Source organism: Bactrocera neohumeralis, chromosome 3 (genome assembly GCF_024586455.1).
Source record: "Bactrocera neohumeralis isolate Rockhampton chromosome 3, APGP_CSIRO_Bneo_wtdbg2-racon-allhic-juicebox.fasta_v2, whole genome shotgun sequence".
Taxonomy (NCBI): Eukaryota; Metazoa; Arthropoda; class Insecta; order Diptera; family Tephritidae; genus Bactrocera; species Bactrocera neohumeralis.
The window spans coordinates 38,782,488-38,809,820 of record NC_065920.1 but is presented as its reverse complement, the minus strand read 5'-3'; the positions used below and the strand labels follow the sequence as shown (position 1 = coordinate 38,809,820).

The 27,333-nt window shown below is 36.9% G+C and overlaps 1 protein-coding gene across 2 annotated transcripts; it reads left to right on the top strand.

The window, feature by feature from the left end:
* Positions 1-165: 165 nt before the first annotated feature.
* On the top strand, positions 166-25,736 carry LOC126753439 (peroxisomal acyl-coenzyme A oxidase 3). 2 transcript variants are annotated; one of them, XM_050464910.1, is made up of 6 exons: positions 166-859; positions 22,463-22,614; positions 22,718-23,641; positions 23,703-23,828; positions 24,220-24,562; positions 24,627-25,736. In XM_050464910.1, the coding sequence occupies exons 2-6, from the start codon at positions 22,480-22,482 to the stop codon at positions 25,175-25,177; spliced, it is 2,079 nt and encodes a 692-aa protein (XP_050320867.1). In that variant the 5' UTR covers positions 166-859; positions 22,463-22,479; the 3' UTR covers positions 25,178-25,736. The 2 variants fall into 2 exon arrangements, with proteins under 2 accessions (XP_050320867.1, XP_050320866.1); XM_050464909.1 differs by lacking the exon at positions 166-859 and adding an exon at positions 3,286-3,322.
* Positions 25,737-27,333: the final 1,597 nt, after the last annotated feature.

Genomic DNA, 27,333 nt, shown 5'->3' with positions numbered 1-27,333 from the left:
GTATGATTTCCACCGCCAACGCTCTACAACTGACTGCCGTTGCGGCTGCTGCTGTCGCAGCGGTTCCCGCCTCCGTCGACGCCGGCATTGCCATTGAAATTTAAATTGAAAGCGACGATGGTTCTCAACTTAATGGCAGCGAGCTCGTGTCCACACATTAGTATCTAAAGAGTTCAGTAGTTGCAGATACATCGTCGCCTTCAGTGGTATCTAAATTTACGCAAGTTCGGAGGCTAACACATATACATACATACGTACATATGTACATACATACGGACGGACATATACGATAGCGAAAACGTTCACCACCAACATATCCACTTATGCATATATACTACCTATATAACTGTTACAAACACCATTAACCACCCCAACGGAGTAGAGGCGCACAACGCAACAGTGACCACCCACCTAAGCACTTCGTTTTCCTACCTTACGCAGTCCTATTTGAGTAGTGTACGCGGACGACATCTCTGTAACTAGAACAAAAATAAAGTGTGATTTTTATTCAAGTGTTGTGAATTTCAAGTTCATACATTGTGTGAGTGGATGCGTACAGAATCGCGACCAAAGGCATAAAATCAAAAGTGAAATTAATTGCAAAGCCCATAGGGCATACCGATATTATCCAAATAAATGTTTATATAAATGCATAGAAGTAGATCAGTGTAAAGAGCAACGAGACCATTCAATATTTCAACGAAACTCTTCCACGAAGCAACCCAGAACCGGACAGTATTATTTATTTTGGTTTTTGTTTAAAGTGACACATCTGACGAGGCATCTGGATTGCGACCTGGCTGTGAATTACAACAACAAAAATAATACCTGCACAATTCTTCCTTTTCTCCAAAGACTGGTTAGTGCATATCTAGTTTAGTGCCAAATATATGCTCCCTTATACAGAAATATAAGTATGTGTATAAGTATGTGTGTGTGTGCATGTGCGAAATACTTCTTGATTTTTATCTTGCTACCTGTGAATATATGTATGTACATGCCTACATGCATTGTACATACGTTAGAATTTATGTCAGTCGGTCTACGTGTACGTGACGCATCTGTTGAGCGATAGTATATTGCCTGCGAGTGCCCAAATATGAGTAAATACATACATACATATGTACATATCCATTAATTCGTACCTATGTACTATATAAGCAAATATTGATATAGGTACATACCATTGCATATGTATGTATAAAGTGGTAATAGTTACTCCAAACTGTTTTAGGTATTAACTTCTGAGGGCTTAATACAATTACATACATACATATTTGCATATATAAAAAGTGCGTGTCACGTTGTTTGTGTTGATTTTAGTAAAATTTAGCACACTGTGTCCAGTTCGAACCCACTTAGAAGATAGGATAGTAAAAACAATTCATATTTGACTTCTCCATTAACTGGACAGAAAGGCTGGTAACATACATTGAGAAAGCAGCCTTAAATACGTTATTTTCCCAATGAAATTTATTTGTATGAAAATATTAAAAATTAAACCTCAAGTGCAATCCTTTGGGTTCTTATACCGACAAAAACGTTTTGGGCTTTATTCGTAAATAAAATATCACTGCATTGAATAGTGCGCGTGGCCGGATGCCCTAGTATAAAAATATATATTAAAGTTTAATAAATAAGTAACTGTAAGTATGAACTGATGGCAGTCACTCAATTATATGTAAAGTAATTTATCAAACCTTCTAAGTCTAATAATAAGTTACTAAGAAGTAACTATGAGCACTACGTTTCAAAAATATGTGTATATGTATGTACATACATAGATACATACATACATACATTTATGGTAAACCTATGGTATATAATATGTTCGTCTAAGGTACTGAAAACAACAAATATCAGTTACTCATTAAGTGTATATTTTTATACTCTTGCCACATGTTGCTACAGAGTACAATACATATGTAGTTTTGTTCATCTAACGGTTGTTTGTATCACCTGAAAATTGTTGAGATAAATATAGTTTTATATGTTCATATATATATAAATGATTTTGATGACGAGAAGAGTGGACAACTGGTTGGCTCTCCGTCCGTCCGTCCGACTGTGCAAGCGATACACGTGTTTGTTGACAAACTAGAAAGGAGGAGATCGTAGATGGGCGCAATCGGCCCATTACAGCATTAACCAAATGTCTACAAAATGCTATAACTAAGTCGCAACGATATAAAATACACCTGCAGGAGCTACACGCCCAAAACAGGTTGCTAAATTTATTTCAGAAAGTGACATTTTAACAAGATACTGCACTAGATTTTCCTCTTCATCGATTCAAGGAAACTCTGAATCGTTATTAGAAATAAAAATACAAAATCTTAAGAATTTTCGGACTCGCCTCCAAGCAGCTCATGACGCCATAATAGAATCTGACGATTCAGACCTACCACAAAATTTTAAATAATCGGCTTTCGCAATATACGAAAACTGCTTAGACCAGTACGAAGAAACAAAAGCTATGATCTCCGTTCAATTAAAGCTAATAAAAGCAATTGCACCGACTCCACATCCGAGAGTAGAGCTGCCACAATTAGATAATCAAAAGGCAAGTTCAGGCATCCACCTCGAGGTGCCCGCATGTGAAACAAAAACATTTTATGGAGGTCATGAAGAATGGCCGTTCTTCCGCGGCATGTTTACGATATAAAATCGTTATTTGCTACAACGAATCGCAAGAAGGAGGGACATCTGTGGTTTGAAAATTTTTAATAAGTGGTTATGACTCCGCCCCCTAATAGGTTTAATACATATGTATATGTACATATCTCCCAAATGATTCAAGCTTTATCATCCAAACTTACACGGGGCAAATGATTTCGACACTTCTTGCGATAGCGTGCAATAGGATAAATCGAATGATAACCACGCCCAGTCATCGTATAACGATTCGATCAAGTTGCAAGAGTATGAAATATTCGGTTAGACCCGAACTTTGCCCTACCTTATCTATTCTAGTGAGCAACAATCACAAAAGCACATGATGCCATGCTTTTCTTTACTTATATGCATATAATACATACATACATATGTATGTGTACAGCAATTTCGTGATAAACTATTAAAGTATGTGAAATGCCGGTAACGTTTTATGGGGGGAGGAGACTGCCAGTCGCATATTTTATTGCGGCCATCGCAGTCGTCATCGTCATCGTCTCTAATCAGCAGCGGCAGCGTGAGCGTGCATTACATCACTTCAAGACAAATGTGGCACGATAGCGGTTAAAAGCTTTGCATGTGGTCAACGAATTCGAATGACAACACAACGTATAAAAATATACATATATGTACTACACATACTTATATGGTATGTATACACGTATTAAAGATACTTATATACAAGGTGGTTGTACTTATGTGCTCAACCAGCTGTGAATGGCAACGGATTATATGCACGTAATTCTAGCGATTAGAGTGTCACGCATAATTTAGATTTCAATAATTTAGATCTAGAAATAACTTCAATTAAGTGCAGTAAAATTAAAGTCAGAAAAGGTGATTTAAAACCTACGAAAAAATGTGTATCGATTGATGGAGGGTCTACTACTTTGACATATACATATGTTTATTCAGAAGAATTACAAATTTCAACCCAACCGCATTTTGGTTGAAGTTTTAATATTGGGTATTATCGATATCGCCTCAAAAAGATTTGATTTAAGTGTTGTATGCGTTGTCACTCTTAAATTTTTTATGGTATTACGAATTTCAACTTTGCGCAAGTTGGGTTGACTAGAATATCCAAAAATTTCAACTGCTACCAAGCACAATTGACAAAATCTACTAACCTTAGAAATATCCTTTTCTAGTACAGTAAATTTTTTGAAGCGTTTTGCTCCTCTTCAGTCACTGCTCATAATATTTAAAACCTCCTTAACGATCGTCGATATCGTAGTCTACGACAGCTCAGAGTTAAAATCATTTAAACTGTGTTCTTGTTAACTATCCGCAACAAGGAAAGGGAGATTTTGATCTTAACGATCGTCGATATCATAGTCTACAACAGCTCAGAGTTAAAATCATTTAAACTGTGTTCTTGTTAACTATCCGCAACAAGGAAAGGGAGATTTTGTGGTAACGTTCCATCATCTCACCCTCAAACCTCATTTACACGACTTATAAAACTGCAATAAACATTGTTTAAAAGAAATTTTGCTAAATATTATAAGGCCAACTCATGGACAATACCGATTAACTGCATTCCAGTCAAATTATAATTATTAAACAACACTTTTTTTTTAATTGTCAGCTGCTGGATTCTCTTAAAAATGTATACGCCCCCAATATTGTATAATAATAATAATATAATGTATTTGTGTATAGATATAAATTAATAAGTACTCGCATATGTATTTCTTCTCAGTGTTTGAACTGATATGAAAAAATTATAATTAAAAACCAAACACTAGACTCATACAGAATAGTACTTATGTAAGTAACCGAGAAATTTTGTATTAGGATAGGTTATGATTTCTCAACTTTTGAATTTTTGAAGTGGATCTATTCAATAGTAATACTATATTTGAAGGAATATTGTATTGAAATTTTAATTAATATCATTACAGGCACGGTGCCAGTTTGACATTATGTCACTATTTAAATTCTTCTTCTTCTTTATTGGCGTAGAAACTGCTTACGCGGTTATAGCCGACTTAACAATAGCGAGCCAGTCGTTTTTTTCTTTTCGCCACGTGGTGCCAATTGGAGATTCCAAGCGAAGCCAGGTCCTTCTCCACCTGGTCTTTCTAACGGAGTGGAGGTTTTTCTCTGCTTCCCCCGGCGGGTACTGCGTCCAATACTTTCAGTGCTGGAGTGTTTTCGTCCATTCGGACGACATGACCTAGCCAGCGCAGAAGATGTCTTTTAATTTGCTGAACTATATTAATGCCGTCGTATATCTCATACAGCTCATCGTTCCATCGAATGCGATTCGCCGTGGTCAACGCGCAAAGGACCATCAATCTTTCGCAGGACCTCTCTGTCGAAAACTCGTAACGTCGACTCATCAGATATTGTCATCGTTCATGCATCTCCACCATATAGCAGAACGGGAATAGTGAGTTACTTATAGAGTTTGGTTTTTTTTGTCGAGAGAGGACTTTACTTCTCAATTGCCTACTTAGTCAGAAGTAGCACCTGTTGGCAAGAGTTATCCTGCGTTGGATTTCGAGGCTGGAGTTGTTGTTGGTGTTGATGCTGGTTCCAAGATAGACGAAGTTATCTAAGACTTCAAAGTTATGACTGTCAACAGTGACGTGGGAGCCTAGTCGCGAGTGCGACGACTGTTTGTTTGATGACAGGAGTTATTTCGTCTTGCCTTCGTTCACCACTAGACTCATTTGCTTCGCTGTCTTATCCATTCTGGAAAAAGCAGAACTAACGGCGCGGGTGTTGAGGCCAATGATTTTAGGATACCAAATTCAGACATCGCGGCATAAAGGCAGCTCCTTTTTGTGCTGTCAAAAGCAGCTTCGAAATCGACGAAGAAGTGGTGAGTGTCGATTCTCTTTTCAAGGGTCTTCTCCAAGATTTGGCGCATGGAGAATATCTGGTCAGTTGTTGATTTTCCAAGTCTAAAGCCACACTGAAAAGGCCCAATCAGTTTGTTGATGGTGGGCTTTAATCTTTCACACAATACGCTCGATAGAAACATATATGCGTTGTTGAGGAAGCTTATCCCATAGTAGTTGTGGATTGGACACAGCCCACTTGAATTCCAATCGTTGGGCATGCTTTCGTCTGACCATATTTTACAAAGAATAATTGATAATAATTTGATTTGAATAGCTCGGCCAGCTATCCATCGGCACTCGCAGCTTTGTTGTTCTTTAGGCGGGTAATTGCTATTCGAAGTCTTCTTGGTCGGGCGTCTGCTCCATCGTCATTGATTGAAGAATTGGGTTCGCTTTCTCCTGACGTTATATTTTCACTGCCATTCAGCAGGTTGGAGAAGTGTTCCCTCCATAATTTTAGTATGCTCTGGGCATCAGTCACTAGATCACCTTTTGGGGGTTCTACAAGAGTGTGCTCCGGTCTTGAAACCTTCTGTTAGTCGCCGCATTTTTTCGTAGAATTTTCGAACATTACCCCTGTCGGCCACTTGTCAAGCTCTTCATACTCACGCATTTCGGCCTCTCTCTTTTTCTTTCTGCAAATGCGTCTCGCTTCCCTCTTCAACCTTCGGTATCTATCCCATCCCGCACGTGTTGAGGTCGATTGTAACGTCGCGAGGTAGGCAGTCTGCATGCCCTCAAATCATAATCCCAAATTCCCTTACCATGGTCGTCATCAAAAGGAGGGTATCTCATCCGAGGCTGTTTAAAGTTTTTCATTGGGGGCGGCTCCCAAACCCAGCGCACAGCCCTGTGGAGTGGATGTTTCGCCTTCTCACTTTAGCTCGCCTTCAAACGGATGTTCTTAGGCTACCCAGAGGATACTTGGTCTAGGACCGGAAGTCGTGAGCTGCTTGAGCCATATGTAACAGAATCGTTTCTGGCCACTCCCAAGTGAATGGCGATCAGAGAACATTTCTCACTTGTGTGAACTTCTACACATGATAAGATTAAATACTATTAAATGACAGATTTTCGAAGATACCCAACATTTCCCAACCTCGTAAATATTTGTTAATTTTATGAAAGTCTTAATATACAGGAAAATAATTACTTAACAGCCATTATCAGTTTTTGATCAACTATCTTACAAAAAATCCATTCCAATGACTACTATATACATGTGATCATGGCCGTAGGACGAATCTTCAACCCCAACTCCGGCATTGAAATTTCGGAAATTCGCCTAAAATCGTGAAATTACGCATCTCATGGCAAAATGTATAAAACAAAAGTTATTTGTCACGTCACAGCGCAAGGTGAAAATCGGCTTGCGGCCACACTTCTTGACGTTGATTTCGCCGAGTGCTATCACTCACATTCATTCACCTACGCCAAAGGACACGTTCGGATAGGTCTCCACACAAATATTTTTTCATCGAGTTCCTTCACTCTTGTCGGTGATTTCGCCGAGTTCTATCACTTACATTCATTTCCCTGCGCCATACGACACGTTCGGACTGGTCTCTACATAAATATTTTTTCATCGAGTTCCTTCACTCTTGTCGTTGATTTCGCCGAGTGCTATCACTTATATTCTCTCAACAGAACACAGAACTCAAAATGTCTGTATCTAAATTTAAATTTAGACAGAAATGTCCTGTGTTTGGCATATATCCGTACAATCTCTCTGAGTCCCAGTTACCTACTTACCAGGATGTTCTTTTGTGTTATCAGTTTGAAAGATTTCGTATAGGGCGACTCCGAGGCGACAACTATGAACCTAGGAGTAAAGAGAGAGAAATAGTTGCAAAAAAGGTTGAAAATACTTTCAAAAAGTCATCTATTCCGATAGTTTCACACACCAGAGTTGTACAAATGCTCACCACATACCATAAGAAATTTCTGACTCTTAAACAAATGTTTTTAAGGAACCCAATAGGTTTGAGCTCTAAAAGAGACGACTTTGTCTCTTCTGCCGGAAAATTATTTGACATCGCTGCTTGTAAATGCATTTATTTTTCTTCTTGCACTTGTCCAAAGGAAAGGAAAGTTCCTATCAATGAACAACCATTTCTCTTGGACCAGAGAACCAGAAGAATTGGTCGCATTGGAAGTGTTGATCTACCTGAAACAAAAAAGATTACAAAGAAAAATGAACGTAAAGAAAAGCTTTCAAAACGTCATTCAACATCAACACTTACCAGAAAAGTATCAGCTAGAACACGTGACCATTCAGATCAGCCAGACTCTCATACAGACGACAACAATGTAGGTGCGTCGCACATGGATTCTTCCAAAAACGATGCTGATGATGAATTTTCTCTTCCATCCTCTAAAACCAAACAAAACACACTAGTATTAGAACACACTGCTTTAGCTGCCCAAAGATTTGGAGTAAGTGATAGAGCAGCGGCCTTGATTGTTTCATCTGCTTTTCTGGATGCCAAAAAAGCAGGTTTGATAACAGAGGATCAGGCTAGCTTTGTCACTGACAAATGCAAGATTAGTCGGGCAAAAAAAAGTGTTGGAGTTAAGCTCCAAAACACCGAAAGTATTGACTCTGTATATGGGCTGTATTTTGACGGCCGCAAAGACAATACACTTACACAAGTCAGCGAAGGTGAAAAGTACTACCGCGACACTGTCAAAGAGGAACATATTTCTCTTATAGCGGAACCTGGTTGTCATTACTTTGGCCACGTCACCTCTCCTTCCGGGTCAGCTGAGGATGAGACGCAAGCTATATGGCAACATTTACAAGACAATTCAGTTGATGTGGAACATCTAGAAGTTGTCGGTGCTGATGGCACCAACACGAACACAGGTTGGAAAGGTGGAATCATTCGGAAACTAGAAGAAAGAATAGGTAGGCCATTACAGTGGGTTGTTTGTCTTCTACATTTCAACGAACTTCCATTTCGTGCTCTTTTCGAACACATAGATGGTGTCTCAAAGAGTCCAAATACATTCTCTGGCGACATAGGTAAACTGCTCCCTGATTGTGAGAAGTTGCCTGTTGTCAAATTTGAAAGTTTTCCATCCTGCCAATTACCTTCTGAGGTTATTAATCCGACCCAACTTAGCACAGACCAAGCTTATCTCTATAAAATATCAGAAGCTGTTATTTCCGGTCAATGTTCCTCAGATTTAGCGTCGATGCATCCAGGTAACATGTGCAAATCTCGCTGGCTCACCTGTGCAAATAGAATTCTGAGATTATACATTTCTACTGACAAACCAACAAAGGAAATAAAGATTTTGGTCAAGTACATACTTACAGTTTACTCACCTTTGTGGTTCTCAATAAGATTCAACAGTTCAATCAAAGATGGCTCGCGCCATCTCTATGCTGCAATTCAAAGGTCGAGATACTTACCTGCTAAACTGCGCAAGGTTGTCGATTCATCCATTCAACAGAATGCTTTCTTTGCTCTTCCAGAAAACATTCTCCTTAGTATGATGACTGACGAACGGATAGAAGTCAGAAAGTTGGCCCTTGACCGTCTTCTGGCAGCCAGAGAAGCAGAGTCTGACACTGTAAATGGAAGGGTTAGATGTAATAAAGTGCCAAAGCTGAATTTCAAAGCTAATAATTATTACGATATGATTAACTGGAAGACTATTACCTTGACTGTTCCACCAGTTCTTTGTTCAGTTTCTAACGAAGAACTCATAAAAGGGCTGTCGGGAGACACTGCAGAGGTATGGAAATTTAGTGAATTCCCCTCTCACACCGTGGCAGTCGAGAGAACCGTCAAACTGGTGACAGAGGCATCTTCTAAAGTTATTGGCCCCCAATCTCGTGATCGTTTTATACGCTCTACACTGAAATCTAGGCAACAAGTGCCAAAGTTTAGTACAAAATCTGATTTTATCAATAAATTTGACACAGATTCAGACTAAAACAAGCCTGACATATGGTTGGTTGGTTGGGTTGGGCTTGGGAGGAACCCGAAGAGCAGCCACCTCCACGCGGTGGGTTCTGGGTGACCAATACAGGTTAGCTGAGAGCTGCAACAATTTTCACCTTGCGTTGAATTCAAGGGTATACATTTATGTAAAGGAAAACAGCGAACACCCTAATGCATGTAAATATACTGGTACTATTCCGAGATATGTGATATGGGGCTAATAGCATTTTCTAACGAAATTTTCTCATAAAACGAAAAATTCTCATAAATAAAATCGAGTGTAGATAATCAAATAACACTATAAGCGCGTGAATACTTCCATACAGACATGCAAACATACAGAAATACAGGCGAGATCGCATGATTCGAACAACAAAATTTAAGTGGAATTTCGTCTAATTAATAGTCTCAACACACAAGTGCAAACAAATGCGAGTAAGCATTATATAAACATAGTAGATAATATAGTATTATTTTTATAATTTTGCATATAAATGTATGCAAGCGCTCACATAACTCCACGTCGTGAAACTTTACTTAATATTTTTATTGTCTTATGTCAACATGAGCTTGCAGAATTATATATGTTTTTACTAGCTTTAACTTTATACGAAATTTATTCAGATACATGTGATGTACACGTATTTCTAGTATTTCAGGAATTCTTTCGTTTCTACTATTCTACGGCGAACTCTTAATATCCACAATTTGAGGGGTCAGTAGGGTAATCTTTTTTAAATTTTTTTATTTTGTGTATTTTCTGTTCCTTTATACCCTTAGAAATAATTTAGAAACCCACTTTACCATTTTAAGATTTCGAAAAAGGTTCAAAAAAATAAATACCGCACGATGTTCGGAGCGCTCGGAGTGCACACCTCAAACTTTAAACGCGGTTTTCTCAAAACACACTTTTTTAAACTGGCGAACATGATTCCGGTCGAACTACTCAATCGATTTGCTTAATTTTTTTTTATAATTTATTGACAATGTAATGACAAAATATATGTAAAAAAACATGGGAAAAAATTAAAAAAAAAAACTTTTTTATTTATCAACATTTTTGCATGATTCTAGTAGGGATTATAACCATTCACGTACCTTTTAAGAATAAATTGGGTTTTTGTGCTTCCGATGATCCAAACATGGGAAATCGTGTCCGCCAGTGAAAAAACGCATCTCACCTAGCCATTTCTCCGACAGATGTCATCAAAAAATTCCGAAAAAATGTGTTTATACACTCCACGATATACCTCATGATATGTGAAAAAAGTTCTATTGAAGAATAAAAATTTCTCTGAAAAAAAAGTGTCAAAAAAACAGGCCAGAGTACCCTACTGGCCTCTTAATATACACCTGAATGGATTTGTGGATAAACCATCGACAAAATAATACAATAACCGTTTAAAACTCGACAATATTCTCAATTAACCTCGAACAGTAAAATCAGTAATTGATGATGACACAAAGGGTGTAGCGAGCATATGTACATATGTATATATAACAACATAACTGTTTTATAAATAATATCAAGCTTATAGAAAATCTTTTTGAATTTGTTGAACTTAGGTGCAAAGAAATTAAGACCATTCATTGGGGAAATAAATTAAATACGAAACCTTTATTTAAGTTAATGACGATCAGATTCACATTTCTGCATACAGACATAAAATTGGAGACAATACATTTTTCTTATTTATTTAGACTGTAACTAAATATCTGAGCGATTTTGAAAGTCACCTTCATCACCTACTACCACCTAGAATTATTTTAGAACCATCATGGCTACAAAAGGGCGGTTATGGTATTCACAGGAGCCAGATCTCAAAGCTTCATTTAATTACAGGAGAAACTACTTTTCGAATGTTATATTCCAGTTATACATATTTTAGCATATGTTCTTTTCATTATTATCTCATTATAAGATGTATTTTTGATCTTTATGAGGCTATCTTACTTCTGAATTTCTACTAAGTATTTAGTGGCACTAATAATTACAAATACTATGTACTTCAGGCCAATATTGTGTGTTTAACAGAAGGCAAAGAGTGAACATGCTGAAGGTATTGCAGGCGCGAGAGTCTTGAGTCTAACATTAGAAAACCTCTGAGTAACAGTCACCCTTTCGGAAGTTAAATAAATATCTTACTTTATTCATAGTGATATTATTCATAGATATACATAGGTATATGAAAAATGCTCATACTGACAGTTTGTTTTACCAATTAATTTACTTCTAAACGGTAAACCCCCTTGAATAACTCAATAACAATATCAGACTAGTGTGTGTTTTTTGATTACTAATTCCTATTAATACTTAGAAAGCAATATGTGACTAAACGGTGGACACTTTTGGTCGTCCTATTATCTCTTCTCCCGCATATGTACGTACGTATGTATGTACGTATGTATGTGTGTAAATGGCTTGGGATAGGTCGGGTGGATTAGAAATGTCCACAATGGTTATAGCTAAAGACACCTGTTGGCGCTACCACTGCTAATTTATATACACACACGTATCTATATGGCTTAATGGGTATATAAAAGTAATAATTTTTAAACGAAAGTAAACTCTTAGACTCACATCGCGTTATCAGCTGCGCCATCAGTAAATCGGTGTATATTTATACATTCACTTACATACATACATTTATGTTCGGGCACGGAGTCATATTTACTTAATATCAATAAATATTTGATTGTCAATAGGCGCTAGACCGTCACACGTACTTTTATACACCTTGCATGCTTAGATTGCGCCATGTCCCAAATTACCAATTACAAGTGTACATAACACTCACAAGTATGTATCTAAAATGAATGAAATCAGTGTTAGCTCTAGGGCACGAGTCAATTAATGTACCCAAACTATATATTTTTTTTAATTTTCGCAACAAGTAACCACTTAACACTTACGATGCAACATTGTGTTAACATTTCTGTTCCGGTGCGTAAGCGAAGATTGTTTTCCAACTCGTGCACATGCCACGTATAGCTGGCCGTGTGAAAGACATGGCATTTCCAGATTTATGCTACTCATTTTTAGCGACTGTCCTTGCGTCCTGTTGGTTGTCATCTCAAATGCAATTTTCCCTGGAAACTGAATAGGTTTGAACTGAAATGGCAAATCGTTGGAACTCAAAGGAATTCGTAGAATCAAGCATTCCGACCCCTTGAATTCGATAGCTGCGTCACAATCAGTCGGGTTCCGTTACACAGTTTAGGCGCATGAAGACTGCGAAACATAATAATGACAGATCCATCTTTGTGCGCAAATGATGCGGCGGCATACCAAGCCTCTGCATAGAATTTAGAAATTCCACCGGATAACTCACGGCTTCGTCTTCATTGTCAAGGCGATCGGAATTTTCCCATTTCCAATTCTTAGCGAATACTATGTAAAATGTCTTCGGCAATGTCATTTTTGTTCGTATCCCATAATTGACGCGGACTTGAAGGCTGATATGTTGCAATGATCATGGCGAAAAGTGTGCGAGCTTCAGTGCCATGCGAAGTAGCTATCGCATTGTCCATCGTTTGATTCCAGTGATTATCATCTTCCAGCAATTGTAATGCATGCTTCTCAAAAAGTTGCACACACCGCACCATTCACAGTACACAATGGCTCAAATGGAGTTGAACCACGTACATTAATCAATACTAACCGAAGGTAGAAGCAATAGTCGTTTTTCGTGTGAATTGTTTAAATTCGTCCTAATGCATTAGTTGAGAACTCACCTGAATGTTCATCTACTTGTTGGCCTTGCTTTCTGCGTAGCCATTTCTTCGACCATGCATTCCATGTATAAAATCAAGGCATTTCCGAATGGAACAATGTTCTCGCAAACGGATCACTAACGCAAGTTGAAAAAAACTCGTCAATGTCAATTTTGTTGTTGGCAGTGTTTCCGCTGGCTGTACTGTATTGCACAACTGTCCGAAAACGTTCATGAATTGCAAAAGTAAATATCCAACAAAACGCTTCATTAAAGTTCACGTATCGACCCATCTCATTTCATTCAAGGCCAATAACCGCCACCTTGCTTTCTTTGGTGACATACTCGCAAACGTATTTCATCGATTTCACCAAACTGTAATCAACATTGATATGAGTTTTGAATGTGAATTAGACAATAATCGCGAATATGGTACGATCCATGTGTTTTCAACTTCGATATCCACTCCTCTAAATTGAATGCTGAATATTCTGCCGTTGTCGTCTGGTGAGCGGTGTATCGTGCATTTATTGTCAGACATACAAACCGAAGTGGGATTGTGGTGTACGCAAGGTCCATGAACCATACTGGTTTTCACCACTTCGTATAATTCTGGATCTATCTCTGGATTTGGTCTGGTGTAACCACCATCCACCATCCAAAGAAGAAGAATGTGTGAGTGCGACAAAGCTCTTTTTTGCCCCTCAAATGAGTATAAAGATAAAGTCCATCAAACATCTTAGCTGTTGTTTAAAAAGCCGTGCTGTGACATCGTGATGATCTTGCGAGCGCGATTCAATAATTCCGTAATTTATGGCCATTTTGCATTGTAAGTGAATGTCCGTCCATAATTCCGCACGTATGTACTATGTCATCGGATACTGCGAGTACTCGTCCAAGTGCTTTGGGCTGCCATTGTACTATATGTTGATGGCAAAAAAACGCCGACCGATATTAGCGGGACCTCTTCGTGGCATTGTAAAAAATTTCAATCCTTAATTGATCATTTTGTATGAAACACACATGAAGTTTGCACTGAATAATTTTAAAAAAATTACTTTTTGAATAACCGAAATAAAGAAAGCAAACGACAGAAATTGAGCATTAACATTTTTTTACTTTTTTTTTGGTTGCAAACCATCCTCATTGGATTCCCTTCAAAGTGGTTCAGGCCATTTTTCATTTCATACAACGGTTTAGTTAGCTATTGCGAACAAACAAAAAACCCAACTTATTTTTATATTATAATAAATAATAAATATATAAGATTGATTCGTTGCTTAAAATTTTCCGTCACATATGTACATATGTATGTATGTACCAGACAACTTGAAAAGTTGTAGTAATTGTCCGCTGTGATTGAAAATAAACCTTTTCTGTTTTGGCCAGGAATAGGAATTGAACTGTAACTTATTCTTCTTCTTAATTGGCGTAGACACCGCTTACGCGATTATACCCGAGTTAACTACAGCGCGCCAGTCGTTTCCAAGCGTAGCCAAATCTTTCTCCACCTGGTCCTGGAGGGTACAGCGTCGAATACTTTCGTGATGATCTTGCGAGCGCGATTCAATAATTCCGTAATTTATGGCCATTTTGCATTGTAAGTGAATGTCCGTCCATAATTCCGCACGTATGTACTATGTTTTCGTCCATTCGGACAACATGACCTAACCAGCGTAGCCGCTGTCTTTTAATTCGCTGAACTATGTCAATGTCGTCATCTATCTCATTGAACTGTAACTACGGCCAATAATATTGCTTAAAAGACTTATTTACAATTATTGACTAGTAACAAACAAAGTCATGCGAAATCGTGATATAAAGTTTTCAAGCTGTTGTGACCAAGTAGTAAAGCAAAAATATTTACAGACCTCGCTGCAGACCTCGCTGCGAAAAATGTAGCCAGGACTCCTGCCTTACCAACTCTTTTTTTACACGGTAGATATGTAGTACATTCCTCAAAAATCAGTGTAAAAAAACATGTGAAAACAATGTTAACCCAGAATTCAGAACAGAAAAATTAGAATAGAAATAAAGCAAAAATATTTACATAGTTACACTTATTCGTCGCTACTTGATAACAAGCGCAATTTTTTGCGACGAACTGGACTAAAGTCGGTATCATCACTGGAGATATCCATTAAGTTATATAATGGTGACTTTCGTCCGGTAATGGAGTTTTGAACTGTCGGACTACTTTTCGAAAGGTCTAGCGCCGTCGACTTTTTTATTAAAAAATATTTTATAGAAAGTTGAACTGTTGGTTTTTTAATATACAACTCTTTATACCCAGCAATGAGCAATATCTCATTCGAATTTCAAGGCATGTTCCATATTAGGATAATTTTTTAAGAAATTATTCACCATATTTTTACCAAATGTTAGACCGTCATCAATTAAACTAGCAGTTACTTGACATATTTCGGTCTCCTCGTCGTTATCGCTATTTTTGTTCTCTGTTTTAATTCAATCAGACAATCATCATCTTGAGGTTTATCTATCATTAATTCATCGACTTCTTCAATTTGTAGGTCCTCAAATCCTTCTCCTTCGATTTCGTGTGCCAAAGCTATAATTTTAGAAGTCTGCATCGATGCTTGGGGCACTAAGGTAACACTCTTTACACATTCTGGCCAAAGTGCTTTTCAGCAGGAATTTAATGTTGATACCCTGAACTTTTTTTTGTCCATTGAAGCATATGTATGTAATGCAATCCAGATGCAATGCAATAGAATACGAGCGTAAGGTTGTCCTTCTCTACTGCATCTTAAATATGTTGGAGTGCTCGTTGAATATAATAAAGCTTAAACGTAGCAATTATACCCTGATCTAATGGTTGAATTAAGGAAGTGGTATAGGTGGCAAAAATATTACTATTAACATTTGGATGCTCTAAAATGGGATGGCTTGGCGCATTATCTATGAGCAACAGCATAAATAGACCTGCTGTCATCCAGGCATTTTTATTCGCCCTCCAATGGACCGGCAACTCTTGAAAGTTTCTCCCTCTCATAGCACGTGGCCTTAATGATCAGTTAATTAAAAGAGGCTTCAAAAATTTTGTCACCATAAGCGTTGCTACACAACAAAAATGTTACCCGATCTTTAGTAACTTTAAAACCACTAGCAATTTTTTCGGATTTTGTTATAAAAGTTCTGGAAGGCATTTTTTTCCAGAACAAACCCATTTCATCGGCATTGAAAATTTGGTCGAGGACATAGCCCCCACCTTCATTTATTTTCGCTAGCGCTGCTGGAAAGGTCTTAGCTGCCGTTTCATCTGCTGATGCGATTTCTCCTTTAATTTTTAAATTATTATATGAAATGCGTTTCTTTTAAGAAATCCTGTTAGCCATCCATCACTAGCAGAAAATTCCTTTCTCTTATCTTGACGACTTGTTGATGGCTCCAATATCTGCAGTTGCTTATAAATTCGTAGTGACTTCTGCTTTATAAAATTTCCATTTACAGGTATTTTCTTTTGCAATAAATCCTCAATCCATTTTTACTAACACTTCATCTCCAATGTATGACTATGTTTTGGAACTATGTTTTGATGAACTGATGACAGATTTCCGTATTTCATTCTCATTTTTCTTAATGGCCCTGATAGTAGCTTCGTTTAAGCCAAAAGCCTTGCCCACAGCCTTAGATTTTTAATTTTACTTCCAAAGGAATGGCTTGCCTTTTACGAATCTTTGAAAATTTTGACATTTTGTTAACTGCAGTAAGGGCAAAAATTTTATATTTAAAGCTTAACTAAAAATTTATAGACAAAATATATTTTTTCACTTATTAAAGTCAGAAATGTGCAAACATAATTGATAGCACGAACAATTGATAAAATATAGCGAGCTAATAAACTTTAAAAACTTTAATTAAGCAATATTTTATGTAAATTTCATGCGAACAAAATGTGTAGGTAAGAGTTATCGATTAAGGGTATTTCCCAGTTACTACTATGTATGTTCATTTCAGCAATGATGCCAAGTGTGATAAAAGCAATGTTGAAATCTTGATTTTAAATAGAATGAAGCGAACAACAAGTTCGAACGAAAAGCTGAAAAGTATTACCAACCTATTCATTACGTAGTGTTGTGTAATGTTCCTATTGTATCCCGAATAAGGATATTCGAACATGCAGTGTTGCATAATGCTATTTTTGTATGAAGGAATAGGGATATTCCAACAAACAAACATACAAGAAATTACAAGACAGTGATTTTAAACCCGTACTTGATTAAAATTTTTTTACAAAATTATTATTTTTTTCAACCGTGTAACTTCAAATCCGTGTAAAAAGAAACCGTGTAAAAAGAAACCGTGTAAAAAAGTAGTTGGGTGTACATATATTCTGAAAGTTGTCTCTAATTACCTTAAAGGGACAATGTTATTCACCTTTATTCACATATTTTCTTTCGGATTTCGATCGGTAGACTGATAATATTATTTTATCATAATAACAATTTTGTGGGATATTTATTTTTATACCCTCGCAACAAAGTTGCTAAGGAGAGTATTATAGTTTTGTTCACATAACGGTTGTTTGTAAGTCCTAAAACTAAAAGAGTCAGATATAGGGTTATATATACCAAAGTGATCAGGGTGACGAGTAGAGTTGAAATCCGGATGTCTGTCTGTCCGTCCGTCCGTCTGTCCGTCTAGTAAAAAATTGAGATATCATGATGAAACTTGGTACACGTATTTCTTGGCTCCATAAGATGGTTAAGTTCGAAGATGGGCAAAATCGGCCCACTGCCACGCCCACAAAATGGCGGAAACCGAAAACCTATAAAGTGTCATAACTAAGCCATAAATAAAGATGTTAAAGAAATTTGGCACAAAGGATCGCATTAGGAAGGGGCATATTTGGACGTAATTTTTTTGGAAAAGTGGGCGTGGCCCCGCCCCCTTCTAAGTTTTTTGTACATATCTTGGAAACTACTATAGCTATGTCAACCAAATCCTACAGAGTCGTTTCCTTCAGGGATTTCCATATACAGTTCAAAAATGGAAGAAATCGGATAATAACCACGTCCACCTCCCATACAAAGGTTATGTTGAAAATCTCTAAAAGTGCGTTAACCGACTAACAAAAAACGTCAGAAACACCAAATTTTACGGAAGAAATGGCAGAAGGAAGCTGCACACAAGCTTTTTTTAAAAATTGAAAATGGGCTTGGCGTCGCCCACTTATGAACCAAAAACCATAACTCGGGAACTACTCGTCCGATTTCAATGACATTCGGTATGTAATATTTTCTTAACACCCTGATGATATGTACAAAATATGGGTGAAATCGGTTCACAACCACGCCTTCTTCCAATATAACGCTATTTTGAATTCCATCTGATGCCTTCTCTGTATAATAAATACATTAGGAACCAATGATGATAGCGGAATAAAACTTTCCACAAATACGGTATTTGAAAAATATGTAAATGACTAATAATGAAATCTCGATTATCACTTTATCGTGCGAGAGTATAAAATGTTCGGTGACACCCGAACTTAGCCCTTCCTTACTTGTTCTGATAAAGATAGTGTACGATTACTTAGAATTGCTGCTTGGAATAAGGGAAATTCTGAAATCGGTTATATGAAATGTTCATGCTTAAGTCTGTTCTGTATACTTATATTACTGTTTCTGGTCGTTTAAGGATTTTCATAAAGGGTACATTCATTTACCAACTTTTTCGTCATACAGTAAGCCCTTGTTATCGTGCACTCAAAGAATCGCTAACCCTTCAATTGGTAACAGTGATTACTCTTTTATAATTAACGTCATTAAACTCGTCGATGTTCATGAAGTTTTGAAGTGGAAAAAATATCTTTACCACTTCGAAGCGTTAATAGAGCCAGATAACTTTGCTTATCAATTCAATAAAAAAATAATTAGAACAATTTAGCCGTAAATGTTGGTTTTTTGCTTGAAATAAGCAGAATGCGCCTTTTTAGTTAAAAACAAAAATATATACCGTAATATTTATATACGTATGTTCTCGTATATGTACAACGGTGGGATATTGAGTCACTTCGTGGTGCTGACTAAATTGTCATGAATTTAGTTTTGTCGTTCAATGTTGTTTATCAGGAATCTGTGAAACTGATAATTACAATTTTATTTAGAAGCACTTTACATAACGCTGACGAGCTGGCGGGGTTTTTAACCTTACCAATCTTATTGATTAGCGATTTTATGAAAAAAAAAACGATCAAACAAAGACTTTTGATAGACAACGAAGATTTTTCGTTGTACGCTTGTAAATTGCTTTAGAGTATGGTAACCCTGATATATGAATTACACACATGGCCTAATCTTGGCTGACATTTCAACATTCTAATTGAATCTTGTTGCAGTACTTTAAAGTACGAGTACATATACATATTTAAGTTCTCATACAAGTACTTTAAATAAATAAGTACTCATATCGACGAGTACATGTATATCAATAAATGTCTTAAATTATCCGTATTTACGTAAACTTATATCGTTAAATAAAAATATTTTGGATGAAAATTTTATAGATTTAGTTCACCTTGGTTTTATCATTATCAGTCACGTGTATGCATAATGTCCACAGAGAGACATATTCATTGAGGAGGGAGTTCTAGTAAATGCCTGATAGCACAACCGATCACATTTAAGACTTACATATATGTGCTACGTTTATTGTTTAACGTAGAACTAGGCACTGTTCTTTGACTCGATTAGATTTAATAAAGGTTGTGAGTTTCATGCTCTTCAGCAGACCAGTCTGCTTTTGATGAAAGCGTTGGCCGTCGTTTAAGATATTTCACGTCAAACAATTTTCAAAATCTTTATATTGTTGACAAACCTGGATTCTAAGTGGCATGTTCATGTGTCTCCATAAATATTTGTTTACTTGAAATTACTGTTGTATCTAATCGTCCTATGACAACAGATATGCTGATTTTAAAACATACGACCTTACATAATAGCGTTAACGTGGATATGAGCAAGTGTGTGTAGTTAAAGTACCCCATTGTTAAAATAAGCTGACTTTAGAATTCGAAAGTGAACAACCACTTTATTTACCTTGCAGCGTTGAACTCGCTTGCAACAACAAAATTAATTTGTCAAGAATAGAGGTTGGTAGGTCAGGAAAATTGACTGTAGTTTATGGTATTGAGAATATAATATGAATGTGTTCGAGATACACATACGTAAGTACTCATATAAAATATTTTGAAAAGTCGAAACGCTTTAATTCTTTAATACGTTTAACATATCTGACGTGGATACAAACTAAATACGTATATCGGTTAAATTTGGTATACTTCTTCTTTGGCAGACAATTATACATATTTGTTAGTGACACAATTTGAAAGGATATAGTCTTGTCTAAATATTTGTATGTGGAGTCTGACTATACTAGCTGGAAGAAGGTGAAAATTCATCGGAATCCCCATAGCGAGCACATTGCCTCTCTTATCCCAAGTGCGCAGTTAGCACTTTTAAGAAAGAAATTTTGATTGTTCACATAACAAACTTCTTAAAAATGATGTAATCGTTTGGGGTCAAAATGGCGTTATTTCAATGAAACAAGTTAGTCTTGGGGTAACAATATAGACAAATGAGTCCCGGGATATTGCTCTACATTTTTGGAACAAGGAAAAATGTAATTGATGCTGCTAGCTTTAAAATAGATAACTATATGTTCTAAGAAAGACATTAGTACTTTTAAATAATATTATTTTTAAAATATCTTCAAACATTATTGAATTATAAAGGCTATTCTTGTTGGGACGTATGGTCAAGAAGAAAAAAACGCATATAATTTAATGTTACAGACAAGAAATTTGCTTTTTTATAAATATAAGGGTATGCCTTTATGTTTCAAAATTATTTCGGGCAATTGAGCTTATCTATGTACATAGACGTCTTCTCATAGCCTTACGAAAACAGGCCCACTATACGAGATAATATGTTCACCAAAAAGTGACTTCTGGTGGACGTAACGGCGTCTCAACTATGACTTGTGAATTACTCTAAATGCTAAAATTTTGTTTATTAACATAGTACTCATTCAATCAAAAGCGAGCTTCGTCGCTGAATACCATTTTCTTGTGTAAATCGGATCGGTGGCCATCGTGTTTTTACCATTCACCGAACATGCGATGGGCGTGATGGTCGAACCGAAAAAAATATTGTCATCTATCTGCAATAAATTTTCAATCGACTTCAGTGAATACCCCTAATTGTTTCTATAATAAATATATGTATATACCATACATTTAGGCGGCATTTCTGGCAACGTCTCCCTTTACATTCCTTTTAATAAGTATTATTTTTCAGTACATAAGTATATATGAGCATACTTTCGTTGAAAAATAAACTAATTGCTTGCTAAAAGCTTCTTGAAGAGCACTTCAATCCAGGAATAATCCCTTGGGTTGTACAATTAATAAAGTTTCTATTTTTTTAACATATGTAATAATTTTAAAGATGTTATACTTCTATTATCAGTAAAAACTAAGTTTTGACAGGATGCACTGTATTTTATGCCCAGTGTAATTCTAATCGCTGTGGATTATTTGGGAAACAGTTTTTACTGAGATCTAGACACCATGTTGTGGTTTAAAAACGGGTCAACGTTTGCGCTAAACCATCATTGACTCTTATTTTTTACCAACAAACGAAATATTTTGACGATTTCAGAAATAGTGCGTCATGTCTCTTTGCGAATCAAACTATTCCGTTTCTTAAAACCAAATTTCGAAACGTTTGAATTCAAACTCTGATCCACAGATTTTATTTCACCTAAAACTATTTGAAAATTAGAGAGTACGCCAGCAGTGCTTGTACCATTGATGATCGCTATGTTTGTTGAATTCAATTGTTGATAATCAAATTGCAATCAGTTAAAGCAAAGTCCAATGAATAGATATTATATTAAATTACTCGAATTTGTTACAATAATAACGTGTTTAAATTCGTCGAACTGTGTAAACGGACTCAATTGTGAGCACTTACGAATGTATGTGAAAGCGTGAGCTTGGCGTGTCTCTAAACTAAACAGAGTTTGTTTACCTCAGACTTATTCGCCGTCGATATATAGCACTTTTAAGTCTGCCAATGGTTTCAGATTTCAAATACATACATACAAGTATATGTACATACACATACAATACATATCATACAGCTGGCGTGATTTGCGCCTCTCGCTCTTACCTCAAATGGTCCGACAAGGTGTATTTTAACTTTCATAATGTTGCTCATTGTATTTTTCTTCTTCATTCTAGCTTTAAAAGTCGGCGATATGAGTCAAAGCCCGGACACTACATTCATACCGGATCTTCCAAAAGGACCACTATGTAGATATCGCAGTTGCGCCAAATTCGACTGGAAGCAACTTAAAGTGATATTCGAAACAGAGCAGGACTTACGCATAAAGGTAGGTGATCTCACATTGTTTCAATAATAGCTAACGTAACATAAAATATGTTTTCGTAATAACTACAGTTTTTAATGACCAATGTTAAATTTGTATTTTGCAGTATAAAGTATGGAAGATACTTGAGAATGATCCACTATTCTCCAAACCACAATCTACTCTCTCTGCCGACGAGCAGAAGCATCTTTGCGCCATGCAAGTTAATCGCATGCCACATTTGAATCTCATACCGAAAGAGATCGAACAGAAAAGTTTCGGTGAAAAGACCAAATATTTGATGAGCATAAATGAGGCTTTGCATACATACTGTCCGAGTTTGTCAGTGAAAATCGCCTTGGGTGTCGGGCTCTTTAACAACGCCATACGCGCTATGGGCACAGAAAGACACATGAAGTACTATGACGCTGCGTGGAATCGTGAGTTAATAACATGTTTGGCCATTACAGAAGTTGCGCATGGTAGCAACACGAAAAGCATTCGTACCACCGCTACATACGATCCAAAAACGCAGGAATTCATAATAAATACGCCAGACTTTGAGGCGGCGAAGTGTTGGGTTGGCAATTTGGGTAAAACGGCCACAATTGCGATGTCATTTGCCAACTTATACACAGCTGATGGGGAAAATCATGGACTCCACGGTTTTCTAATACCCATACGTGACCCCAAAACTTTGCAGGCATATCCAGGTGTGTTAGTTGGTGATATCGGCGAAAAGATCGGTCTGAACGGCATTGACAATGGCTTTGTGTTGTTTTCGAACTATCGCATTCCACGCGAAAACCTTCTGAACCGTACTGGCGATGTGACACCTGAAGGTGTTTACGAAAGCGTTTTTTCTGAACCCGGTAAGGTGTTGGGTGCTGCTTTAGAGTCTTTTTCGGCGGGTCGAATTGGCATTATGCAGGAATCGGCGAATACTCTCGCCAGTGCAGCTGTAATTGCCGTGCGTTATGCAGCGCTGAGAAAGCAGTTTGGTCCCGAGAAAGATGGACCGGAAGTGCCGATAATTGAGTACCAGCTTCAGGTAAGTGCTAATTAAGTAATTATTCTTATACAACTTTTTTTAATCACAATCCCTCGCGTAGCAATGGCGCATATTCCCATATCTGGCAGCTGCTGGTGTACTGAAGCTTGCTGTGGCTGAGCTGACAGAAATTTACCTTAGCATTATTGAAAGGTCACAGAAGGACTCTAATGGATTTGAGCTGTTGGTAAGTAAAATATCTAAAAATGAGATTGGCACATTGATGTCTTTTATTTAATTTACTATGAATTCATATTACACTAAAAATCTCATATAATCTCCACTCATAAATTCTGGTAAGAATTAAATTATAATAAACATAGGCTCAATGAATACAACATGTTTTAAATTTGTTATCTTTCCCAGAAAGAAGGGCGTATTGATAAATTTTGTTTTGTCTAATCAAATCAGCGTTCCATCGATAGCCTTACGTAATATTTATGGCTCTTAAATATACTGAAAAGTTAATAAATTCTCAGAGGAAAGTCGGTTCTAGGATCCGACATAGTACCTAACAATGTACATATGATTACATCCAATTTTACATATATCCGTTTTTTCTCTTCTTTTAATTGCAGACCCAAATTGTGTCCGAAATTCATGCAGTCATCTCTTCATCGAAGCCCTTGCTTACATGGACCGCGAGAGATGCTATTCAAGAAGCGAGAGAAGCTTGCGGCGGTCATGGGTTTTTAAAAGCTTCCAAACTGGGCGATCTGCGCAACGATCACGACCCAAGTGTCACCTACGAAGGCGACAATAATGTGCTCGGACAGCAAGCCTCCAATTGGCTTCTGCGACAATGGAATAGCACAGTTGAAAGTCCAGTAGGCACTGCAAATTTTTTGAAAAATCGTGTTGATATTCTGCAATACACTTACGAAAAGGTGGCGCGGGAATCGTCAATTGAATCTATGGATTGTGAGTTGAATGCCATATGTTATATTTAAGCAGATATTTAATTGCAATAATTTTGTCTTTTTAGTCGTTCTGCAATGCTACGAGTGGATGTTGTGTTATCTACTCGAGAAAACAGCGAATCATATGGCTGAAGATATAAAAGCGGGAGCGCATCGTTTTGATGCTCGCAATAACTCTCAGGTGTATGGCGCGCGCGATTTGTCATTGGCCTATGCGGAATATTTCGCTCTAAGTCGTTTTCGTGAACGATTCCGCCGTCTGGAAGTGAACACCGAGTTGTCGCAAATACTGGAACTGCTTTTCGCCATCTATTCAATGTGGTGCATTGACCGACACATGACCACCTTCTATGTGGGCGGATTTGCAAAGTCAGCCTTGTTTGCCGAAACGGTACGTGCACGGTTGCTGGCTAAATGTAGCGAACTGAAGGACTCAGCAGTATCGGTAGCAGACGCATTGGCGCCGCCTGATTTCGCACTTAATTCGGTTATCGCCAAATCCGACGGGCTTTTGTACAACAATTTACAAAGTGAATTTATGACCAATAAGGGTGCATTTGAGCGCCCCTCTTGGTGGAAAGATATTATTATTCCTCAGGTTAAGTCGAAGCTTTAAAAAAAAGTACTCCGCCGAATGTGAATAGGCAAACATATTGCATTTTCCTAGTGTAGGGCCTTTTTACGAGACGAATAACTGTACTGTAGTTGAATGTAATGTGCGCGTGAATCATGACGGTGATTGTGTCTGTATAGAATTATAGTATGTATGTAAACTATGTACGAGCATAATTTATTGGAGCACAGTCTTGTGCAAAAAATAAAACTGTTAGAGAAACCTATGATAATGGAACGGGTATATGATATTTTTGTGGCTTGAAATTTTTACATACGCAAACTATTTGATACGAAAATTTATTAAGTAAATATGTATTTTTATATACCTAAATACCTAAAAATAGATATATTTGTTTATATATCGTTTCATAGTGAATTAAAATTAAAATATTTATGTATGTATATTTATCTAACTCAATTAACATTACCACTATTGTATTTCCTAAATTAATTTTTGTAACGTTGCTACAATGGAGTTCGTTCATGAGCGCAGTTAAAATGTATGTATGTATTCTGTAATTGTTAAATCATTATCTTGATTAAAGATTTATCTGAACGAAGATTGTTGTATTTATCTCAAAAAATTTTGCAGGAAATAAGGATGATCAGTTTCAGTTAGGACACTGCAAATTTGAAAAGCATATACATATAAAGGGGACGTACTATTTCCAAAACAAAACAAGTAAGGAAGGGCTAGGTTCGGGTGCAACCGAACATTTTATACTCTTGCAAGAATCAAAGCCAGGGAAATACTTTGAAGTGTAAAACCAATCATATAGAATAAAGTCAGCAGGATCTTCGAAACTCCTGATATCAGTTATAAAGGGCCTAGGCCTAGTTTTCGCTTAAATTTATCTATTTTAGGCAAAAATATACACTGTTATGAGTAACACACGCTATATTATTTTCAGTGGTATCTCACATATTGACCGATATATGCGGCCCCGGCAGCTCGAAAATCGTTATATTAAAAAAAAGGGGGCCTAAGGGAAGTATTGGTCCGATTCAACTCATTTTTGACATAAAGACAAACCATTATAACAGAAGGATTATCCCTTAATTTAAATTATATATACATATATATTTTTGGTTTAGTTTATTCGTTATTCTCTCTCTCGTAATTGAACGAAACGATTGGAATTTAAAATTGTGCTATATTAGAAGCAGGCGTGGTTGGTGTCCGATTTCGTCCATTTTCACGATGTGAACTAAGAATGCCACGTACTAAATTTTGTCTCATATTATCTCGGTGGTCAAATTTAAAATGTCTCTGGTGTATTTAGTTATTGATTTATCGAGCTTTTAGTAGTATTTAACAGCACTGTTATTTGGGGAGTGAGCGGGGTTATCCTTTTTATAAATTTTCACACTGTTGGTAGAAGTTCTTATAAGACTTGTACTTAAAAAATTTGTTTGTTGTTGCTTAAGTGGTTTAGAAGACATGTACATTAAACTTGTTTGCCACGCCCATTTTTCAAAAAAAAATTTGCCCACAGGTGCTCTTGCTACTACAATCCTCTGTACCAAATTACAGCTTTATATCTTAATTTAGTGCTTAGTTATGGCACTTTATACGTTTTCGGTTAATGGCGATTAGTGGGCGTGGCAGAAGTCCGAGTACGCCCATCTCGACATTTCGAAATTGTTTTTGTACCAAGGAACCCATATACCAAGTTTCATCAAGATATTTTACTCAAGTTACAGCTTGCACGGACGGACGAACAGACGGACAGACAGACAATAAACCGGATTTTAACTTTTATCGTCATTCTGATCATTTATATATATATAACCTTATATCTATATTGCTTAGTTTTAGGTACAACCGCACCGAAGCTATAATATTCGTCAAAAGTGAATCTTTTATAGCTTAAAATGGACTAAAAAGATTTTCATTGTTCACATCGGTTCGCTATAGCATTAGGTAATTCAAACTGACCGCAGGCAACAAATTTTCTTCATTACGCGCTGAACATGACTTCCGCCAAATATGTATGTATGTATTAGCATTGACAGACGGCAGCGTTAATACGGATTAATGCAGTGGAGTTAGTGAAGATAACTCCGTTCCTAACTCCCATTTAACCCTCAAAAATTAAGAGAGTTAGCTGCATTTTCGTTGGCAACATTGTTAAGAATAGCCAATTTTAATCTATT